The sequence below is a fragment of the Choloepus didactylus genome, chromosome 15 (assembly GCF_015220235.1).
Source record: "Choloepus didactylus isolate mChoDid1 chromosome 15, mChoDid1.pri, whole genome shotgun sequence".
In the NCBI taxonomy this organism is placed as follows: domain Eukaryota; kingdom Metazoa; phylum Chordata; class Mammalia; order Pilosa; family Megalonychidae; genus Choloepus; species Choloepus didactylus.
Window position 1 is genome coordinate 41,759,352 of NC_051321.1, and position 21,623 is coordinate 41,780,974.

Consider the following 21,623-nt stretch of genomic DNA (forward strand, 5'->3'; position numbering starts at 1 on the left):
AATATTTCTTCCCTCTGGGACCTGAGCCTGTTCTGGTCTGGGAAAACCTGATTTGGATAACCAAGGAAACCATGCCTAGACAACAGAAAATTACAACCTACACTAAGAAAAATAAAGTTATGGCCCAGTCAAAGGAACAAACGTACACTTCAACTGAGATACAGGAATTTAAACAACTAATGCTAAATCAATTCAAAAAGTTTAGAGAAGATATTGCAAAAGAGATAGAGGCTGTAAAGGAAGCCCTGGAGATGTATACGGCAGAAATCAAAAGTTTAAAAAACCTACTAGTAGAATCTATGGAAATGAAAGGCACAACACAAGATGAAAGACACAATGGAAACATACAACAGCAGATCTCAAGAGGCAGAAGAAAACACTCAGGAACTGGAGAACAAAACACCTGAAAGCCTACACGCAAAGGAGCAGATGGAGAAAAGAATGAAAAAATATGAGCAACGTCTCCGGGAACTCAAGGATGAAACAAAGTACAATAATGTACGTATCATTGGTGTCCCAGAAGGAGAAGAGAAGGGAAAGGGGGCAGAAGCAATAATAGAGGAAATAATTAATGAGAATTTCCCATCTCTTATGAAAGACATAAAATCACAGATCCAAGAAGCTCAGCGTACTCCAAACAGAAGAGATATGAATAGGCTTACGCCAAGACACTTACTAATCAGATGATCAAATGTCAAAGACAAAGAGAGAATCCTGAAAGCAGCAAGAGAAAAGCGATCCATTACATACAAAGGAAGCTTAATAAGACTATGTGCGGATCTCTCAGCAGAAACCATGGAGGCAAGAAGGAAGTGGTATGATATATTTAAGATACTGAAAGAGAAAAACCGCCAACCAAGAATCCTGTATCCAGCAAAGCTGTCCTTCAAATATGAGGAAGAGCTCAAAATATTTTCTGACAAACAGACAATGAGAGACTTTGTGAACAAGACACCTGTCCTACAGGAAATACTAAAGGGAGCACTACAGGGTGATAGTAGACAGGAGTGCGTGGTTTAGAACACAATTTGGGGAGACGGTAGCACAACAATGTAAGTACACTGAACAAAGGTAACTATGAATACGGTTGAGAGAGGAAGGTGGGGAGCATGTAAATACATTTTTCCAGATTAAACATTTTTCAAGCCTTCAGTTTTATGGGAATTATATTTATTTATAAAATTATATATGTGACATAAAATATCCCATTGGTGTGTACAATTCAATGAAATTAATTACATTTATAATTTGATACCATCACCATCATCCGTTACCAAAACTTTTTTCATCATCCCAAACAGAAACTCTGTACCCATTCAGCAATAGCTCCCCATTTCACCCTCCCCCCAGACCCTGGTAAATTTTAATCTACTTTCTGTCCCAATGAATTTGCTTATTACAGATATTTCATATAAGTGGAATTATATGATATTCATCTTTTTTTATGTATGGTTTATTTCACTTAGCATGTTTTCAAAGTTCATCCATGTTATAATTTATTTCTTCTTATGGCTGAATCATATACCATTATGTATATACCACATTTTTTTAACTCATTTCATCTGTTGATGGACACTTGGATTTTTCTACCTTTTGACTGTTAAGGAGTTTTACATTTTTAATTGATATATTCCAAGCTGTCAGTTACTCTCTCAGAACCGTTTATATTCTTTTTGTCTAACCACATGATTTTCTAATTGCTCATGTTTTTTCAACCTGTTACTTTCCTGCTTGCTCTGATAAAATACTTGTTGGCTTATTTCACTACCTAAAAACCAAATACAGACTTAGGAGTTCCACTACTCTCTTAGTATTGATAAGACAATATTTATATTTATCCCTCAGAGAAATGTTTAACTTTTCTTTATATCTAAGTTCCTCAGTCCTTAGTTCACAGTGAATCAATTTTCAAATAATCTTTGTTGTCAGATTTGTAGTTAGAAGACTCATTAATTCTTCTTTAGCTCTCAGTTATATATCCTATTATGAGGCAAATGACTAGGATACCTTCAAAATGAGGGTTTTTTATGCCTATTGCTGAATCACTGCTGGTCTTACTCCCTAAGATTTAAAAGTAGATCATTTTCTAAGTCTCTTTCTGTAGTATGAGGCTTTCTGGCTGCAGACTATACATGAATACAGGTAGCTGAAGTATGGGTCCAAGACATAATTACGGAGTCTTTTTAAAAATAAATAATTACTAATTAGAGATTCAAAATTCTGTAAGTTGGCATCTTCATTCTCTTCGTTCTCAGATTTCCTGGCTCCATGAATTTCCCTACTACTCACTCTGCTCGTTTCTCAGACTTTTGAGGAAAAGAGCATCTATCCTTTATTTCATAACCGAGAATTTCCTGAAATAGTCTTGTTTTTATTCCAGGTGTGTGGGTTGCTACTTTTCCTTATTTTTAATTTAGTTTACTTTTTTGTGTAAATAATCATACACTCACATGATGCAAAGTTGAAAAGATAGCAGAGAGTGAATGGTAAAAATGAAGACTCCTTTCAACTCTTGTCCCTAAGCCACCCAGTTTCGTTTCAGAGAGTATCTGTAGCTTCTATTTTGATCTGCTCAAAATATTCCCAGAGCCTTATACTAATAAGTTTTTTCTCAGACATTTCCTATCTTGGATTATACTTCCTGCTTCAGAGTCCTGTTGTACTCCATAGAATTTAGAACTAGAAAAATAACAGATGACATTATTACTACATAACACGTACTGAGTGCTTCATATGCATTATCTTAATTTTCCCCAAAATTCTGAGGCCCAGAGGTAGTAATTTGTCCAAGTTCACACAGCATAGCTTAATCATTAGCCACCTTGTCATGTTGCCTTCTGTGGACCCTAATCAATAAGCTTATTTAAGGGAAGATGAAAATGAATAGTAAGCCAGGTATTGGTTACCTGAATTTTATGATAATCCTTTGTTATTCTCTAAAAAATAGTTTTTCTGATTAATTAAAAATAATTATATCTCATCATGGAAAATATGAAAGATATAGGTACATTAAAAGTGAAAAAAATGAGTAATATGTTTACCTAGCATATATGTAGCATGTACTTAATTAATGATGCCAGCTGTTTTTATTTATTAGTTAATAATAATTGATGATGGTGATTTCATCACACTTCAAAGAATTTAACTTTTTAATTTGAGTTTCAAAGCATTTCAATATCTTAGTTTTTATATTAAACTTCTCTAGATTAGTTCTGCTTTTTCTTTCTCCTCAATTTAGATGTAAAATAATCTTGATTCTATTCTGGTTTATTCTGACTTTAAATGATTGATTATAAGATTAATTTTCTTAAAATATCTTTTTCATCTTAGCATGTTTTTCACCAGGAACTTCCTTATTATCTACTATGTCATGTTCTTCAAAACCTATTCAAGGTTGTTTATCAATTAACCATCACCTTACTGGTATACCAGATTTTTTTTTTTTTTACATAAACTCTTTGAATAAAGTACTTTGCCTCCAGTTAGGGTCTTAGGAAGCCCCGTTTATCTTTGTTTTCTTATTTTTTTGAATACAGTTTATTGAGATATAATCACATACCCTGCAGTCATCCATAGTGTACAATCAGTTGTTCACAGTACCATCATATAGTGTGCATTCACTACCAAAATCAATTTTTGAACATTTTCGTTACTCCAAAAATAAATAAATAAATAAATAAGAATAAAAACACAGGTAAAGTAGAACACCCAAAACATCCCATCCCCCCTATTATTCATTTGATTTTTATTCCCATTTTTCTACTCATCTGTCCATACACTGGATAGACAGAGTGTGAGCTACAGGGTTTTCACAATCACACAGTCACACCATGTAAGCTACATAGTTATAGTCATCTTCAAGAATCAAGGCTAATGGGTTGCAATTCAGCAATTTCAGGTATTTCCTTCTAGCTATTCCAATACACTATATAGCGCATGAGAATACCCTCCAGAGTGACCTCTCAACTCCATTTGAAATCTCTCAGCCACTGAAACTTGATTTTGTTTCTTTTCTCTTCCTCCTTTTGGTCAAGAAGATTTTCTCAGTCTCATGATGCCGGGTCCAGGCTCATCCCAGGGAGTCATGTCCCGTGTTGCCAGGAGGATTTACACCCCTGGGAGTCATGTCCCACCTTGCGTGGAGGGCAGTGAGTTTACCTGCTGAGTGAAGCCCGGTTTATTTTTGCCTTGATTCACTTGTGCTTTTTTTTCTTCACTCAAAATTGGCCTACCTTTTCATATCATGGACTTTGAAGTCCAGGTCAAGAGTCAGTTCTTTTAAAAAAAAAAAAAAAAATTATGAATGAATAAGAAATAATTTGCACCAAAATTCGTTAATTTGCCTTAAAGTTTTTCAGTTGTTTCATGTATACTTCTTGTTTCTTCCTAACTAGATTGTAGGCTCCCTGAAGGCAGAGGCTTGTGTAGTAAATTTTATTTACATTTATTTTAATGCATAATAAAATGTTGTATGTACAATAGGTGCTTAATAAGTACTTAGTACTATAAAGTTGACTTTATAGCTCACAAGTAATCAATGGCTAATGTATTCTTACAAGGATAAATTTAAACTTCCCCTTGCCACAAACTTTGTAATCATAAATAACCACTATGCTGTTCTTTTACTGTTCATGGTAATGCTATTTATATATTTGGAGGAATGTTATTCATTACTATGACTCTGGATCCTTTTATTCTTCAGTTTGGGTTTTTTGTGGGTTGATTTTGTTTTGAGGTTTTTTTTTTTTTATCAATTATTTTTATTTCAATTATCTAAATAATTGTATTAAGAACATATCCCTTCTTCTCTGAATACAATCTAATGACTAACTTACTCCTTATTATTAAGCAAAGTAACTTATGGCCTAACTGAGTTTGCAGGATGTTTATTCTTACATAGAGATGGTACTATTTCAACTTAAAAGCAAAGTAGGCAAAGTTGAAATTTAATAAGCTTTTTTTGAGGCTCTTAGACCTAGCCTCTGAAGTCCATTGTTTACAACAGTAATAAATTCTAGAGAAAAAGTTAAAACTTTACTCTCCCATCAGATATCCCACTTACTTTGACTCTTAATAGGATCCATTGTTGTGGTATTATTCATGTCTTCAGTAAAATCTGTATTTATTGAATTTGGACTATATTATTAGTACTTTTCTTATTTTTAAAAATATTTTAAAATTATTTTTAAAATATTGAACACTTTAACAATGGATTGAGTCAAATACTTGCATTGAATGCTGCAGCTTTGTCCTGTGCCATAACATTTCAGTGTCCTGTGGAATAGGCCAAAGTGTCCTGACATTCCACCAAGTACCATGTGCTGAGATAGCAGTGGCCTACAGGGTCCCTGAGACTGATGCCAATCATCATCAAAAAGCATTTTTTAAAGCACCTATCTGTACATGGTTCTATCCTAGGCACTGTACAAAACGAGTTAAACAGACATGGCCCCTGTCCCCTGGGAGTTTTCAGTCTAAGATGATGCTGACATGGACAGACATAAAGGATATTGAGACAACTGAACAAACATTGAACAAGAACATAAAGTACTAACATTATGCACAAGCAAAGGGGTAAGTGCATTTTGTGGGGTAGTGTGTAAAGGGAGACTTGTGGGACATGATTGTTCAGACAGGGTGGGATAGAGGAATTAGTTGACCTCTGTCAAGTTAGGATAGTTTTCATCAGAAAGTTGAGTTTTCATGCAAACTTAATCAAAGACAGGGACAGGAGTTCAGTATAAAGGAAAAAATTTAGAACTGTACTGTTGTACTCTTGATGGCCTCAAGAATCTTCAGTTCTGAACGTGAAAGGGGGAGTGGTGTATCAGCTTAACAGGTTGGCATTTGAGTTTGTTGTAGATCCAAACCAGTTCAATGCAAAATAAAAATCAAATAAAAAGAAACTAGAAACTTGAGTAACTTCTGCAAGCAATCTGTTTGGCTTGTTAAATCTCTTTTATAAACCATTGGCCACTTAACGGAAACCCTGGGGATCATGGGAACTGTTACCTTCTCAGGAATTTATACAAGCTTATCTTGTGTGAAGCATCTATATGCTCATTAAATCTTCTTCTGTGTTAAGAACTTTAGTACTCTAAAAATGTATAGAAATTATGTTTCTCAAGAATTGGTCATAGATGTTTTTGGATTTTTAATTAATTTTTAAAATTTTTATTCTACTAACATATGCAGCCTAAAATTTCCCATTTCATCCACTTTAAATTATATAATTCAGTGGTGTTAATTACATTCACAGTGTTGTGCTACCATTACCAAAAGTTTTCATTCACCCTAAACAGAAACTCCATACCAATTAAGCATTAACTCCTTCCCCACCCACCCAGCCCCTGGGAACCTGAATTCCAGTTTCTGGCTCTGATCATAGATGTTTCTGAGGATACTTTATCCCAGAGAAAGGCTGTGAGTGTTCTGGGTATTATTGTAAACAGTTTCTGTTCTTATAAGCTGTACCTTTAACAGTCATGCATGTATAGTGTTGAATTTAAATTACAACTCTGGTAAATCTACTTTTGTAGTGTCTGCCAGACAAAACTGATTACTTCCTTAGTAATCCATAGACACGGACTTAAGAGTTTCCCTAATAGTTCTGCACTCACTTGTTGATGTTACTCAAATCTGAAAGGTGAAATTTTGAATTTAGTGAAAATATTAGGATATATTTGTTCTCTTTACAAAAGCTTTTTTAGCATACAAAAGAATTCATAATAGACTTCCTTTTAATTGCAAGTTTCCCTTGTACCCTTTAAATTATTGGATGTTAAAAATTTATGTTTACACAAAGCTTCTTTAGTTGCCATTTGTTATGTAGAATACAGTACTATCAAAAACATAAGTGGTAAAGCCTACTTAGGCATTAAAAATTCAAGAAATCCTTTTTAAAATATTGATACCTTTTTATGCATTTATATGTTTTAGCTTGCGAGATGCATATTCAATCTTCTTCCTTTCCATTGGTGTTGAGGTTTTCAAGGGCTAGGGTCTTGCCTTTCTGCACTTTCCATGAAATCTTTATTCTGTGATCTGACTGGAAGAAGAACCAATGACTATTGCTATTCTCTGAAGATTATGACCCCAAGTCTTGGGATAGTCACACATAATAAGCTTCCTAATAAGAGTAAGATTTTCAGCTTTCTTCCAAAGGATTTCAGTGAATGTTCTTATTCACCAAATAGTAATATACCTTGCCTAGATAGTCTTTAGCTCTCAAAAATACTTCCCCTTGGTGTCAGGGGACTGGTCTATCTAGAAGAGCCCCAGAGGTTTAGGCAAAGTAAGCTTTCTTCAAAATCCTTGACAGAATTTTGTCAGAGAAACTAGAATTGGGGGTTATAAAATGAAACCAGTGGCTTTAATCTGGCACATCTTTTGCATATGACCCAAGGGATGAGTAGAGTGTTTCTCAGAGGAGGATGATAGATTTTTGGGTTTGGGGGTTGTTTTTTTGTTTTGTTTTGGGTTTTGCTTTTGTTTTGCTTGTGGCTCATATACAGCGAATGATTCAGGAAGAAAATTGAGCTCAGTGTGTTAGAATCTTCTGCAGTTTTCCGAGGAGAAGTAATTCAGGCACCTGTAAATTGTCTGTGCTCATGGTGAATAAAAGTGATAATGGTTACTTTTTAGGAATTCTGTATTGATCCAAATGATCAGTTACTTTGTTAGGAATTATATTGCTCACTTCTTGGTCAGGGGATGGGATAGTGTACAAGTGAAGGTATTGACTTCAGATAGGTGGGATATTGGTAGGTGGGTCCATGTGCTGGAGGGAGTCTGTAGATGTTCATTTTTCTGATTAAGGAATTATAACAGAAAATATGAAAGTTGAAGTGCTAAGACTTTATATTTTATCTGTGGTCTTTAGTTTCTAGTACCAGCATTTTGAGTGATCTTTGGTGACTCACTAAGATGACTTTTATTGTGCCTTGTGAGGGAGTTATAAACTTAATATAGCAAATTGGTGTTTTGAGGATTAAACCCTATGTTATGAGATTAAATAATAATGTGCATGTATTGCCTCGGCATAGCACTCAGGAAATGCTGTTTTTATTAGACGGTGTAGAATCAGTATGCACTGAACTAGGTTTACTTTATCTCTTTGGTCCCAAAAGATACCTTATCATAGTGTTTAATGATATGTAAGTTGGAGCTTAACAAAGAACTAAATATGCTACGTTTAAATCTTGGGTCCTTTGACATGTCTCCTAATGTTCTTTCTAGTTCACAATGAAGTCTCTTTATTTAGTGACTAGTGACATGAGTAGCTTCACCTTTTGGGGGGGAGTCTTGATCAGGGGCTCTATGGACGGATGCCTTATTCTTAAACATTTAATTATTTTATCATCCTGTTGGTATGTTAATTTATTTGTACAGTGAAAATGAATTGTTTTTGTGTACAACATCCTCCTTTAAGATTGTAAGGCCCCAGAAGGTAGGTAACAAGTCTTAAATAGTCTAAGAAAATGTCCCAAGTAAAGTAGTTTATATAGAGAGAGTATTCAACTCATACAGTAATATGATTACTGTATATCAAGAGGTTTCATGCTCCTTTGGTTAAAATTAGATATTCTGTTCTTTGGGCCTTGATTAAACAGGCCTGAGGTCCTTCCATTATTGTGGAAAATTCTGGAGCTAAATTATGCACAGCTTGATGGCAGTTAGTACTTCCAAATGTAGCTGTTCCACATAACTTCCACAGGAAAGAAGTAGTCAGATTTCATAGTAAATATATAATGGTAAAAGTGTAATTGGCACATACAGCTATTGTAATGCCATAAAAACTGGCATCATGATAATAAAAACAAGTTTGTTAAGTGAATAATTTTCAACTGAACTAGCATTTTGAATATTAAAGGAAGATAAATTGCCTTTGTATAACTTCAAGAAAATAGCCTTAGTTACTTCTCTACATTATACCAAGGAAGTAATTAAAGTCGGAGAAGTGATATTCCTACCAAATGCTAAAAAATCTAAATGTTGCCAGGAAGTGTTCGGTAAGAGTAAACTAAAATGACCATTTCACTGTGCAGTAGCCGGTGTGATTAAGAGATGGAAGTGAAAGGACTGTTTCCTTTATAAGAAGCAGCTGTATTTGAATTTTTAATAGGTTTGGTGATAGAGATCAAATTTTAAAGGGTCCGTTTCCTAGAATTTAGGAGTAAAACTTAACTATTCATGGAAATGACTGAGAAATTCTGTATTCAAATCTGGGTTCTAATCATATTTATAACAGTTATTTCTAAAGCATCACAACATACGACTTCATTTGTATTTTAGATATGTGGAAAATAATGAACAATTCATTTTTAAAACTCCATTTTGTGTTGAAATTTTACCTCTTTTTTTTGTATTACAGGTCCAGTTGTTTACGTCTTGGATCTTGCAGATAGACTGATCTCAAAAGCCTGTCCATTTGCTGCAGCGGGAATAATGGTTGGCTCTATCTATTGGACAGCTGTGACTTATGGAGCTGTCACAGTGATGCAGGTTCACCATTTTACTATATTCAGTGATACTACTTTTGTTGTGAAGATCTATTAGATTTTTGTTAGGATCTTTTATTTTTTTTTTTAATAGGCAATAACAATCTTATGGCTTAAAAATAAAAAAATATATAAAAAGCTAGCCAGTGAAAAGCGTCCCTCTCACTCTTGTCCTTCATATGTCCAGGTTCTCCCTCACTTCCCCAGGTAACTATACTGTTAATTTCATGTATATTCTTCCAGACTTTATGTAAATATTTCTTTATTCAAGCAAAATAAATGTTCTTCCCACACACACACACATTTTTTTTTTCAACCCAAAAGGAAGTTTATTATAGCTGCATCTCTCCTTTTTTGCAAATAGTGAATCTTGAAGATCTTTTCATGTTAAGACCTTAGAAAGCATCCCTTTTTTTTTTTTAACAACTGTATAGTATTCTCTGTTTGAAAATAGAATAATTTACTAACAGTCTCTTGTTGATGGACAATAAGTTGTTGTCCAGTCTTTTGCTATTATAATAAATAGTACTACAAAAAATAATTGTTGATGAAGATTAGTGAGATCTAAATTTTAAGATTTTGTCCCAGGCCCTTGACACTTTTTTCTATATACTTCTTCCTTAAAGATTTCCACCTGTTATCTCTGTGCTTTCATGCTCAGATATTTGTATTTTGTCCTGATCTTTCCCCAAATCCTGTCCTTTACTTCCAAATTGATAACTTCTTGAATGACCTCTTATGACTAAACATTCAATGTTATTGAAATCAAACTTGTCTTTTCCTCAGTGTGAATCCTAAATTTTTCCCCATTATAATTTCTCTGTATCTTTAATTCCTACTATAGTTATTCTATTTACTCTTATTTTCAGCCTACATTCTTAGGGTTATCTTTGACTCCTTGTACTTCACTGTCCTCTATTCATTCTACTGATCAAGTCCAAGCAATTTTTCCATTTTGATGTGTCTTGCATCTATGGCTTCCTTTTCACAACTTCTATCATCTGATGACTTCTTGTCATTCTCCCATCATACCTGGATGGCTAAAGGAGCCTCTTAATTGGTTTCTCTGACTTTGTTCTTTTCTACCAATCTATCCTTCCAAATAAATCTTCCTAAAATAATATATTTAACACATTACTCCCCATCTCCACTGCCGTAAGGAGTGGTTTTTTTAAGAGCAGCAGCTAATTTGGTTGTTAAGTGTTTCATAATACTTAACACACTTAGGTTCACAGGTGATATACTTTGCTTTTCTTTAATATAATAGAGTATGAATGGAAGAAAAAGGTATGGAAGGATTTATCTAATATTCTAAAAATTGCATATAACATATCTATGCCAGAGTCTGTAGAGAGTAGCCTTTATAGTTGCTCCATTAATAGTCATGGTGAGACAAAGTATTGTGAGGCTTTGTTTCTTCAAAAAATGTTGATGACACCACAAAAACATGGATCTAGTCACTGGAATGAATCACAAAGAATAAAACATTTGTTGTGAGTGTAGTAGATAGATTTAGAAACACTGGCTTAAAACATTTCTTTTGCCTGGCTTTATTCTATTTTGAGACCTATTTGGCTATCTCCTCCAATCCCATCTTTATATTTTTTAGTTTTTTACATCCTTTGGTTTATGTCAGTCTCTACCTAATACCTGCCCTTCCAGTCCCCTGTCCACTTAACCAAATCTACACCCTCCTTCCAGGCTTAGTTCAGCTACTTTTCCTTCATGAAACTTAACAGGCAACTTCTGCCCACTGTGATTTCTTGTTCCTCTGCATTCATGATTACCTCAAAAGAGAGCTAATCTTATGCTGACCAAGTGATATTTCTTATATAGATTCCCTAAGCTATTAAACTTTTCCTGTAATTGAGCCTTAATGTTCCTGCAAGCAGATAATTTCTTTGAAAGCAAAGCCAGTCTTGTATTTCTCTATTCCCTGTTACACCATCTACACAGAGACTAACACATAAAAGGCTTTCATAAATATTGATTTTTTATTGTCTTTTTATGTGACAGCTTCCATCAGATAGTAACAAGATTTGTTTAACTGATTATATTCTCTGCACTAATTTGTTAAATTCCATTAATGTGTATCAATACATCGTTACCTCAAATTCAGGACAAAATTATCACTTTTCTGTATAAATGTTATATTTCACAATAAGGAAATAACTGAAATTGTGGAACTGTAACCCCTAACATTTTTTGAAATTAGTTCTATAACTACTTATTAATTTGTACTTTGAAAGTTATCACTATTCTGTATATATGTTGTATTTTACAATAAAAAATATTTTTAAAAATTCAGGACTATTCACAAAGACTGACAAAGACATGAGACCTAGAGCAGAAGATATTGTACATTATTTACTGTACAGATACATTATGCAGATGTTTGGGTCAGGGTTTTTGTTTTCTTTGGGGCGGGTGGAGTATGGTGAGTTTTAACTGAGGGAACTGAGACCCTCTAAGATTGAGTGATTTCTCTTAAGAATTAATGTGCTTTAAGTGAAGTGCCTCTTTATTAGTGGGCACTTTAACAACAGGAGCCAATTAAAGAATATAGGTTTGTGCCTTCCAAAAAGTGCTACCAGCTGTTATTGGCATTTCAAACTGTACTGGGATGATTCATTCAGAAAGTTTCAGAAAAAGTGAAAGATCATTTGAAATTTTGAGAAAAGTGGTCTTGAGCTGACCCTTGAAGGAAATAGTGAATTTGGATTGGTAGAGAATAGGAAATGATATAAGCAAGGAGACAAAAATGAATATATTGATTAGGTGACAATAAAGAAAGAAAACCTAAAATTATACTAATACATATTATTGTTTGTTACCATGTGGAAATCACCTTCACATATACTGTCTCACTTGAAAAGACTTTTTTTTTTTTTTTAAACCCAGAATTGAGAGAGGTTAGCTGTGATGATAGTACTGTTGGGTGATTTAAGAGTATGGGGAAGACTTTTATCTGCCCAAATATGTTTAATAGGGTATGCGCACTGTTTCTTTTTTCTGTTCTCTGACTACTCTAGAGCTCAAGTAAATAAGGTAAGGAAGGAGAACACAATTCTTTTCCCCCATTTATTCCCTTTCCCTCTCAGGGGACCAGACTCTGATGTTCTGTGGTTGCTAATTGTGGGGAACTTGAATGGAACCCTCTACTTGTATTTTTATTCAATAGACAACATGATAGCTCACACACACACACACAAACACACACTGGGTTGAACACCTTTTAAGTGCTAATGCATTTAATCCTTCAATAATCTTGTAATACAGATACTGTTAATTATTCCTAGTTTATAGGTTTTACAAAACCAGTTCCACATAGCTTCAAAGAAGCACTAGGCTGCTGTCCTTAATCTGGGGCTCCTTAAGTGAAGTTTCTTCCCAAAAGCAGCTGAAACATTTAGCCTGAAAGGTGGACCCTTAATATCCAGCCTGGTTCCCACTCTTGCATCTAATGTAAAGACAACCCCCATAAGCATTGTTTATTCTTTATTATACTATACTTAACTACCCTTAATTCTGACTAGAAAACATGTTAGTTCATCAGTATTCCATCCTCCCATTTAAAAGCGAGATTCTAATAGTCAGTGCTTAAAAAGAGCAGACCTTAATTAAAACTCTTGACCTTTCAGCAGCAGTGAACTACAGGCCTGGCTGGATATAATGATACATGCGTAACAAATTCTTAGAGAAGGCATTTTATAGTTCCTGTATCACACCCCAAAATTGAGATCTTAAGGATAATCTTTTTAAATTTTGGGGAATAAGACCAGAAGTTAAGCCAAGCTCATTGATTACTTCAGCTTTTATTTATTGCCTTTGAGTATGAGTGTGGTAGCAGATGTTATACTACCCTCTTTCCTTCACAGTATATGTATTTACATATTTGTTTGATTTGATTGTCTCTCACCACCCAGAGATGTCGTTTAACTCATTTTTTTATTCCCTACACCTAGGCCTCTGTCTGGCACATAATCAGTACTCAGTTGAATGAATACATGCATGCGTGCATGAATGATTGGTGAACCTCAGCCCAGTTCTTACTTGCATGAAACGGCATCTGTCTCCACTTTAGCTGTAACCAGTGGGACAAGGGGCCTTTGGCTCACTCTTTGCCCTATTTCTTTTTGTTTCCTCATCCGTAGACATCTGGTTGTAAAGTTTTTACTGCTACTCATGAGGAATAAACTTTCTCTTGCTATATAATCCATACTTGAATATTCACTTCGTTATATTTATATTTCTAAACCACCCCCCCCCAAAAAAAACACATGATTTGACAAATGAATTTTTCATATTTCTGAATTTATTTGCTAACAGTTTGAGAGTATTTAAATCACATTTAGTTAATACTTTAATGTGATCATTATATTGAAAATGTTAACTGATATAAAAATGGAGTATTTTGGAAAAGCGTTATTGGTAAAACACAATTCCCTTAGCTGAAATTTAAAAAGCACCCACTTGGTCTGTTCCACATACTTTTTTTTTTTTTTCTGTTTATTAGAGAAGTTATGGGTTCATAGAACAGTCATGCCTAAAATACAGGATTCCCATACACCATCCTATTATTATGTTCCACACACTTTTATAAAACATTTGTACCTGAATCGAGTCTATTGCCTAGAATTTCAGTTTGCCCTGACCATTCTCAGCCTGACCTTGTTACTTATCTCCCAGTATTACAACTATATATTGTTGTAAATAAAAGGCATCTCATTTTTGGAAAAATTCCATTTACTTTTTCATGAGCTTACTTTACTGTGTATATTTCATCCCTGGCAGCTTTTTTAGTCTTCACTCCTTTTTTCCTTTCCTCTCTTCCCTTCCTTGCTTTTTCCTCCACTCCCTCAAAATACAACAAGGTCATTTCAAACCTTTCCTGGCCGGTTTCTTACATATGACCTGAAAAACTACAGAGACCTATATAGTAGGTAACCTCCTACAAAACTGTCACCTGACTCTGTGATACTTGGGTGGGCTAAAAGCACAAGACTCTGAAATAATCTCCTACCCATGCCACAACAAGAAAAATACCTCAAGAAAACATTTTTAATTTATAAGCAGTGTTTTGGCTAAAGGGAGGTAATTTTTGATCTTTGAAAGAAAATTTCCAGAGAAATTATCTAGTCAGAAATAAAAAGCTCATAGAGAGAATGGAAATGTTGAGAGAAGTGTGAAGCCATGGTTGATCAATAAGTGAAAAGGATTTGGGGAGTAGGGAAAGTATGGAGATTGGCAAATGCCAATTAGTCATGTCCCTCTTTCCCTCTGGAATCTAAACCATCTGAGAAGTAGCACCTTGTTCCAGGTGGGGTTAAGGGAGAAGGATTGCTTTAGCTTCATTAACCCTTTGGCAGAGCACCTAGGGTTCCTGGATTGGAGAAAGTTCTTGGAACCTGTAGTCAAAACTGTGGACCTCCTACTACAATCCTACTACTACAACAAAATCTAGAACTTGGAATTGCACTTTGAGAGAGTTGGATCTGAAGAGCAGACACTTAGCCAACCAGAACGATCACACCCTATCTCAGATAACCTACTCAGTGAGGAAAAACAGCTGAGAAGAAGTAAGCTTTCAGACCATCTCTTAAAAGCCAGCCCTAACCCTTAACTGGTTATGTTTAAAGGAAGAGCAGGAAAACAGTAGGAACTAGAATTATGGCCCAATCTAACTAAATCAGGTAAGAGGAATGGAAGCAGGAACTAGATGTCCCCTTTCTCTGTTGAAAGGTAATCATTGTATGTCAGTCATTTTTAAAGCGTTTTTATTCCAGTGTATACGTGAAAAAGCTTGGGAGCTTTTTTCTCCCATGAATGAGAGACATTTCTTATAAATACTTCAGGACTGATACTTGCCCTGCTTATTTTTACAACTCTTTTCTGCATTCTTTTGAAATTTAACGTTTTTAATAAAATGTGCTCAAAGCACACAACCTTCATTAGATAAAGAAAGGATTCTAGCAAATGTTTTTTTTTTATTCCCAGGTTGTAGGCCATAAGGAAGGTTTGGATGTTATGGAGAGAGCTGATCCTTTATTCCTTTTAATTGGACTTCCTACTATTCCTGTCATGCTGATATTGGGCAAGATGATTCGCTGGGAGGACTATGTGCTTAGGCTATGGCGCAAATACTCTAATAAATTACAAATTTTGAACAGTATATTTCCAGGTAAGGCCTTGAATTGTGGTTGTAGTGTACATGCCAAACTGATCTTGTAGAAGAACCACAACATGCTTTTTTAGGAATGTTTTAATATTTTTAGCTATTCTGAATATTTTAGCTAATTTGATAATTGCTTTTTTTTTTTCCTCTAGGGATTGGTTGTCCTGTTCCTCGAATTCCAGCTGAGGCTAATCCTTTAGCAGATCATGTCTCTGCTACTCGAATTTTGTGTGGAGCCCTTGTCTTTCCTACTATTGCGACTATAGTTGGTAAACTGATGTTCAGTAGTGTTAACTCTAATTTACAAAGGACAATCTTGGTAAGATGGCTTTAATATTAATTTTTCAAATAACTATACAAAAGAGAATGAACTGTATTTGTTAAAGAACAATACATAGTAACGGGGCTATTTAAATATTCAGTCTCTGACTGCCATGTCTTAAACCTTTATTTTATCCCCACTGCTATCTTGTAGCTTGAGAGAGAATATATGTGAATCATCAAACCTGTCCCTTTGCCAACAAGATCAAGCTGAAGGGTTTCAGCTCTAGGATTAGACTGCTTGATTAAAAACACTGTCTCAGATACTGCCTTGCTGTGAAACCTAAGGAAATTTTTTGACTTCTCTATCCTGTAGAGTTGGGACAATAATGGTCCCTACCTCAGGATTATTGTGAAGATTGAGGTAATTTATCTGAATTACTGGCACATAGTAAGCAGTCATGTTACCTGCTCTCATTATTACTATTATTCCCACTTCCCCATCTAGGGCATCTGCACATAGTGCCCTGGTCCAATTCCCCCTTCTATATCAGAATGGATGTAGAGTTAAGTAGAAGGAAGATTACTCAGGTAGGATAACAGAGAAGGCTTCTCTGTCCTCTATTATCTGTATCTTTCTCCCTTTCTTCACTCTCTAATAGAAAAGAGAACCAATCCATTTGCAGTCATCTGAATTAGTTTAGCATCAAAGCAGATGTCTTTTATGATCCAAATGAAATTCTTTTTAATATTATATTTCTCTAAACCTGCATTATAAAATTTTTTTTTCCTTTTTATTTTAGGGTGGAATTGCTTTTGTTGCCATAAAAGGAGCATTTAAGGTTTACTTCAAACAGCAGCAATATTTACGTCAGGCACACCGCAAAATTCTAAATTATCCAGAGCAAGAAGAAGCATAAAACTATGACTACTAGTTGTTCTACAGTCCTCTCATCCATATGAGTCTGTTTTGTTGTTCTGATTACATCATTTATGCACAGTAGTGGAGACTTGTGATAATCTGCTGCTCCTATATTTTTAAGAAATATGATAAAGCACTTAGGGCGGGGGAAATCCTCTCAGTAATCACGGAACCTAAGAATGTGATTTATTTTCATTATTTTGTATGTACTTCCTTTATGGCAGTCATCTGAACCATTATCTTATCATGGTCTACCTGGGTTTTGTTCATATTTTCTCCAGACAGAAATGTAAAGATCAAACTGTGGAAATATTAAAAGATGCACATGCTGTTTTATTCAAATGCCTCTTTTGTACATGTTCATTTTCAGTGTTTTCTTAGAATCAGCAATTCATTGAAGGTACTATGAGGATTTTTCTCACTGGCATAATTTGATTATCTGCTAAATAGGACCATATGTTACTATGAGGGAAATGTAAATTAAATTAGTTATAAATAAATAACAAACCAAAAATGTGTGTAACCACTCAAATGATGATCTGAACAAATGAATTTGTTGTGTTTTTCTTAACTGTGGTGACCTCCAAAATGTCTAGAGTAAAAATTCACAGGGCTTCCAGATCTCTTTTTCACTATTCAATTTTATTTATATAATGTTGACATTTCATAGTTGATAATGTAGTTTTGACTCATGCAATCTGAATTACATATAGAAGGGGTGAAAGAGAGAGAGAGTGTGTGTGTGTGTATGTGTTTATAAGAGTCATCAAGATCGTTCCATCACTGGAGTAAAGTTTTTAAAATCCATATTTCTAGAAATTAGAGCTGTCAGTTTATAATAGTTTGAGCACAGAAAGATTTGCAAAAAATAAAGTTATTTTACTCTCTTCTTTCATTGGTTCAGTTATTCAGATATTTGTTGAACACCTCCTACTTGCCCAGGCACTGGGCTAAGTGCTCTGGGATACAATGGTGAACAAGACCAACTCAGTACCTGCTCTAACGGTTTCTGTCTAGTTTCAGCAAATAGAAAACCAGCAGTGAGTAAAACAAGGTGAGGCCTTGAGCTCTTTTTCTTTATACCAGTCAGGGAGGAGATAATTTTGAAAACAAGTAGTCTTGAGTAAAAATTGAGGTTGTTGTTTTTGACTTAACCCAATTTATTATAGCAGACCAATACTAATGTTTCTAGACTTTAATTGCTTGTCATGTTGATGAGGCCAGGACCTTAATGATCACTGTTTAACTAGTTTTATATTCATTTTTCAAAAGCAATTATTTATTTTAAGCCATTTCAATAAAGAGTGGCCATTTTAGTGTTCAGCAGTCCGAATGGTCTTGCAGTTCTTCTCATTGATTAAACTTAAATTTTTAAATGATAGCTCTAAAAACTTATTTTTCTTTTTCAAAGTATTTAATGCATGACAATAGTAAATGTTTCACCTTACTGATAAGTGGCCACTTCTCTTTAGGAGTGCAGTGGCTGTAGATTGAGCTTGATTTCGGTAATGTGTGTGAATTTTAATAATTAAAGACTAGTACCTTTCTATGGTATGAATGTCTTAATTTTGAGTTATAATGTATGACATTTATGTGACTGGCATTTGAATATTAAGGTTTTAATTATTTGGAGAGGGAGGGAAGATTTGACTGACAATGAGCCTTATTAAGAACACTGCTGCAGTTCTGAAGAGAAAATATAAATTCTATGATATGTAATATAATAATTTAGATCATGTAGCTATAATTGCAAAGTGTATTGGCTTTTCTTTTTAATTTTCAATATGAAAAGACATTAAATAGAAATTTCCTACATAGTTTTGTTATATAGAACAACTTTTAGGCAGCTTTTACCAAGTTACACAAACACACAGTTCTTTATATACTACTTTAATACCTAAGATGGGGGAGTAGCTACTTGGGTTTATTGGCATCAGGGCTCTTGAGAGCCAGGGGGCCAACAGCTCTAATCCTTTGTGGGGGAGGTTTTCTAGGGCTGTGGGGAGAAACTGTAAGTGCCTGGGGTCCAGAGTGGCCTCTAGCCCTGGAATTGAACACTTTTAAATCTGAAGAACCTTAGTCTCTCCTGAAAGTTGGCCTGCACCACTATGAAGCACGGACTGACATAGAGTTGGATGGACCTGGGTTCAAATCCTAACTTTTTAAAATAACTGTATGTATGTTCTTGGCCAAGTGATTTAACTTTCTCTTAGCTACAGTTTTATGCATCTCTGAAATGCAGTTATACTTACAAGACTATTTCCAGGATTAACTGAGAAATGAAAGGAACAGAGGCATGTTATATTTGAAATGGCCCCTACAGAGTAGTAGTTGTTTCCTAATTGCTAAATAATCTCTTGAAAATATGTTCTTCCCACTCTAGGAAAAGGGAAATGAAGAGATAAAAGAAAGACATTAGGAGATAAATGAAAGGAATGATGTAGACTTCTGGGATGGGATGAGTATATTTTGTGTTTTTCAGTTTATTTTCATGTCGCTTTATTGTGTTATCTAGAAACTTTAATGTTTTAAACCTCTTTCACAAAATTCGGTGACAACTAGGAGAATTTTGTTCTTTGCAGAAGTTAACTTATCTCTCCATTTAAAGTGGCTGAAAATATTGTTCGTTATTACATGATCATCAAATGACTGTGAAGAATATAAAGTTAAACTTAGTGACTTAATTTGTCACTGTCTTGCTAACTGTGCTGTAATTTTTTTAACATCTTGTTTTTAATATAGCAGACTATCTCAATACTGACTGGATTAGGTTGAATAAAGAAATTTTATGTTCTCTAGGTGTACTTTGTCTGTTGAACAACTACCAAAATGTAGTAAGTTAATTTCGTGCTTGTGTAATTCTTTTTAAATCATAGTTACCAAGAAACTAGTGAGATTTTTCTTTTAGTAAAAATCTGTATAGAGAATTTTTTTTAATTTTATAAGCAAGTTAGCCTAAATTTCAAGTGGTTCTAATGATTAAATTTTATCTCTTCACCCATCCTCAGAGCCACTAGAATTAGACAAGCAACTGGTACTTATTCCAAGATCTGTGGATGGTCTCATGCCATGATATCTTAAGGTATATTCAAGATGGTTGTGAACACTTATTTAAAAAAAAAAAAAAAACTGCTTTACTCTGAGATGCTAAGAATCTTCTAGAATGAATAAATCAAACGAAGTCCCTTCCATCAATGGGTATTGTATTGGATCAAGGTCATTTCATTACCTCCATCTAGGAGACAGGCTAGCAAAGGAGAAACAGCAGGAGTTGGACATTCCTAGCTGCATATTCTAGCTCAGATACTTAAACTTGTTGAGAGTGAAATTACTTTCTTGGACCAATAAAATGAAGAATTAAAACCTATCTCTGGGTTATTGTGAGGATTAAGTAAGGTAACATTCTAGGACAGAGTTTAATATAGTGAGAAACTAAGTAAATCTGTGTTGATTTAAGTGCCTAGTAGACCTTTGTTTGCCTGTAACTTCTCTCTGTTCCACTGGGATCTCAGGATTGCCTCTTCTTTGCTCTGCCTGCCACCAAGCACTCCCATTAGAAAGAGTAGAGTTCCACAATGTCTTGTTTAATTGCATTCCTGAAGCAAAGATACTGAGCAAGAGGAAGGGGTTTGCAGCTGAGTAGCTACAACAGCCTTGGGTAAGCAACAGGCTTTGGCTATTGCACTGGTCAACCCCATGTAGGTTTAAGCATCTTTCAGTGGCTGCTCATGCCAAGGTTACTGTGAGTCAACAGTAGAAACTTCTTTAGCAGATGTTTGTTGAATATCTTTTATGAGCCAGGATCACTGTGTTAAGTTCTGGGGTAGAAAGATGAATAAGCCTGCTTTGATATGTTTAGAGTCTTAAAAGTGCAAAACAGACAGACCTTTGTCTGATTATGATGTTATTGCCACCATGAGAGTGTAAGCTTCATAAGGGTGGGGATTTTTTTACTTTTGTTTACTACTGGGTGTTAGCAATAGGAACAGCACCTAGCACATGGCAGAGTCACAATATACATGTCATGAACTTGATAAAACTTTCCTTTTAAGATCAAAATATTCATCTTAATGCTAGTTGTCTTGTCACTTATGAAAAGGTAAACAGTTAATTTTTATTTTTGCAATGAAGCAGTTTTTCAAAGGTCCAGATCATTTGCTAATAAAATGTGAAGCCTATCTAAGAAGGCACTGATCTCAATAATTTCTCATCTTGGAACCAGCTCAAACACGCAGCAAATGAGTACCTCTCATTTGCTGAGTGCCCCACTGGCTCACTTCCTTTTTAATGGAAGTTCTCTAAGAGAAAAGTAAATAAGGCACTGTTACATTTTTTAAAATTTTATTTTGAAATAAACTCAAACTTACAGGAACAGTTGCAAAAACAATACAAAACCCATACACAGAACTTTAGCATACCCCAACCCCCCTTCCTGATACCCCAATCCACCAACTTTAACATCCTGTCACACCACCATTTCTTTCTTTCCCTCCCTTCCTCCCTATCATCCATCATCTATTGACCCGTCTTCTGAACATATGAGAGCAAGCTGCACACATCTTTGAACAAACAATATAATTCACATATACAATTTCCATGAACAAGAACATTCTTTTATGCAATCCCATTAAATGCAGCTAAGAAGTTCAAGAAATTCAACATTGATACAAAGCTTACATTCTATATTTTTTTCCTTTTTTTTTTTTTTTCTTATGTCCCCACTGTATCCCTTTGAGTCTCCTCTCCTCCATCCTCAGATCCCATC

General features: G+C 34.7%; 1 protein-coding gene across 1 annotated transcript in view; it reads left to right on the top strand.

Annotated features, from left to right (window-relative positions):
- MARCHF5 (membrane associated ring-CH-type finger 5) overlaps positions 1-17,748 on the top strand; it is a 61,983-nt gene extending 44,235 nt beyond the window's left edge. The window contains exons 3-6 of the mRNA XM_037805180.1: positions 9,374-9,504; positions 15,498-15,681; positions 15,828-15,994; positions 16,740-17,748. Of these exons, the coding sequence (XP_037661108.1) occupies positions 9,374-9,504; positions 15,498-15,681; positions 15,828-15,994; positions 16,740-16,856 (599 nt within the window). The 3' untranslated portion in view covers positions 16,857-17,748. The remainder of the gene's footprint in view (positions 1-9,373; positions 9,505-15,497; positions 15,682-15,827; positions 15,995-16,739) is intronic.
- The last annotated feature ends 3,875 nt before the right edge of the window (positions 17,749-21,623 follow it).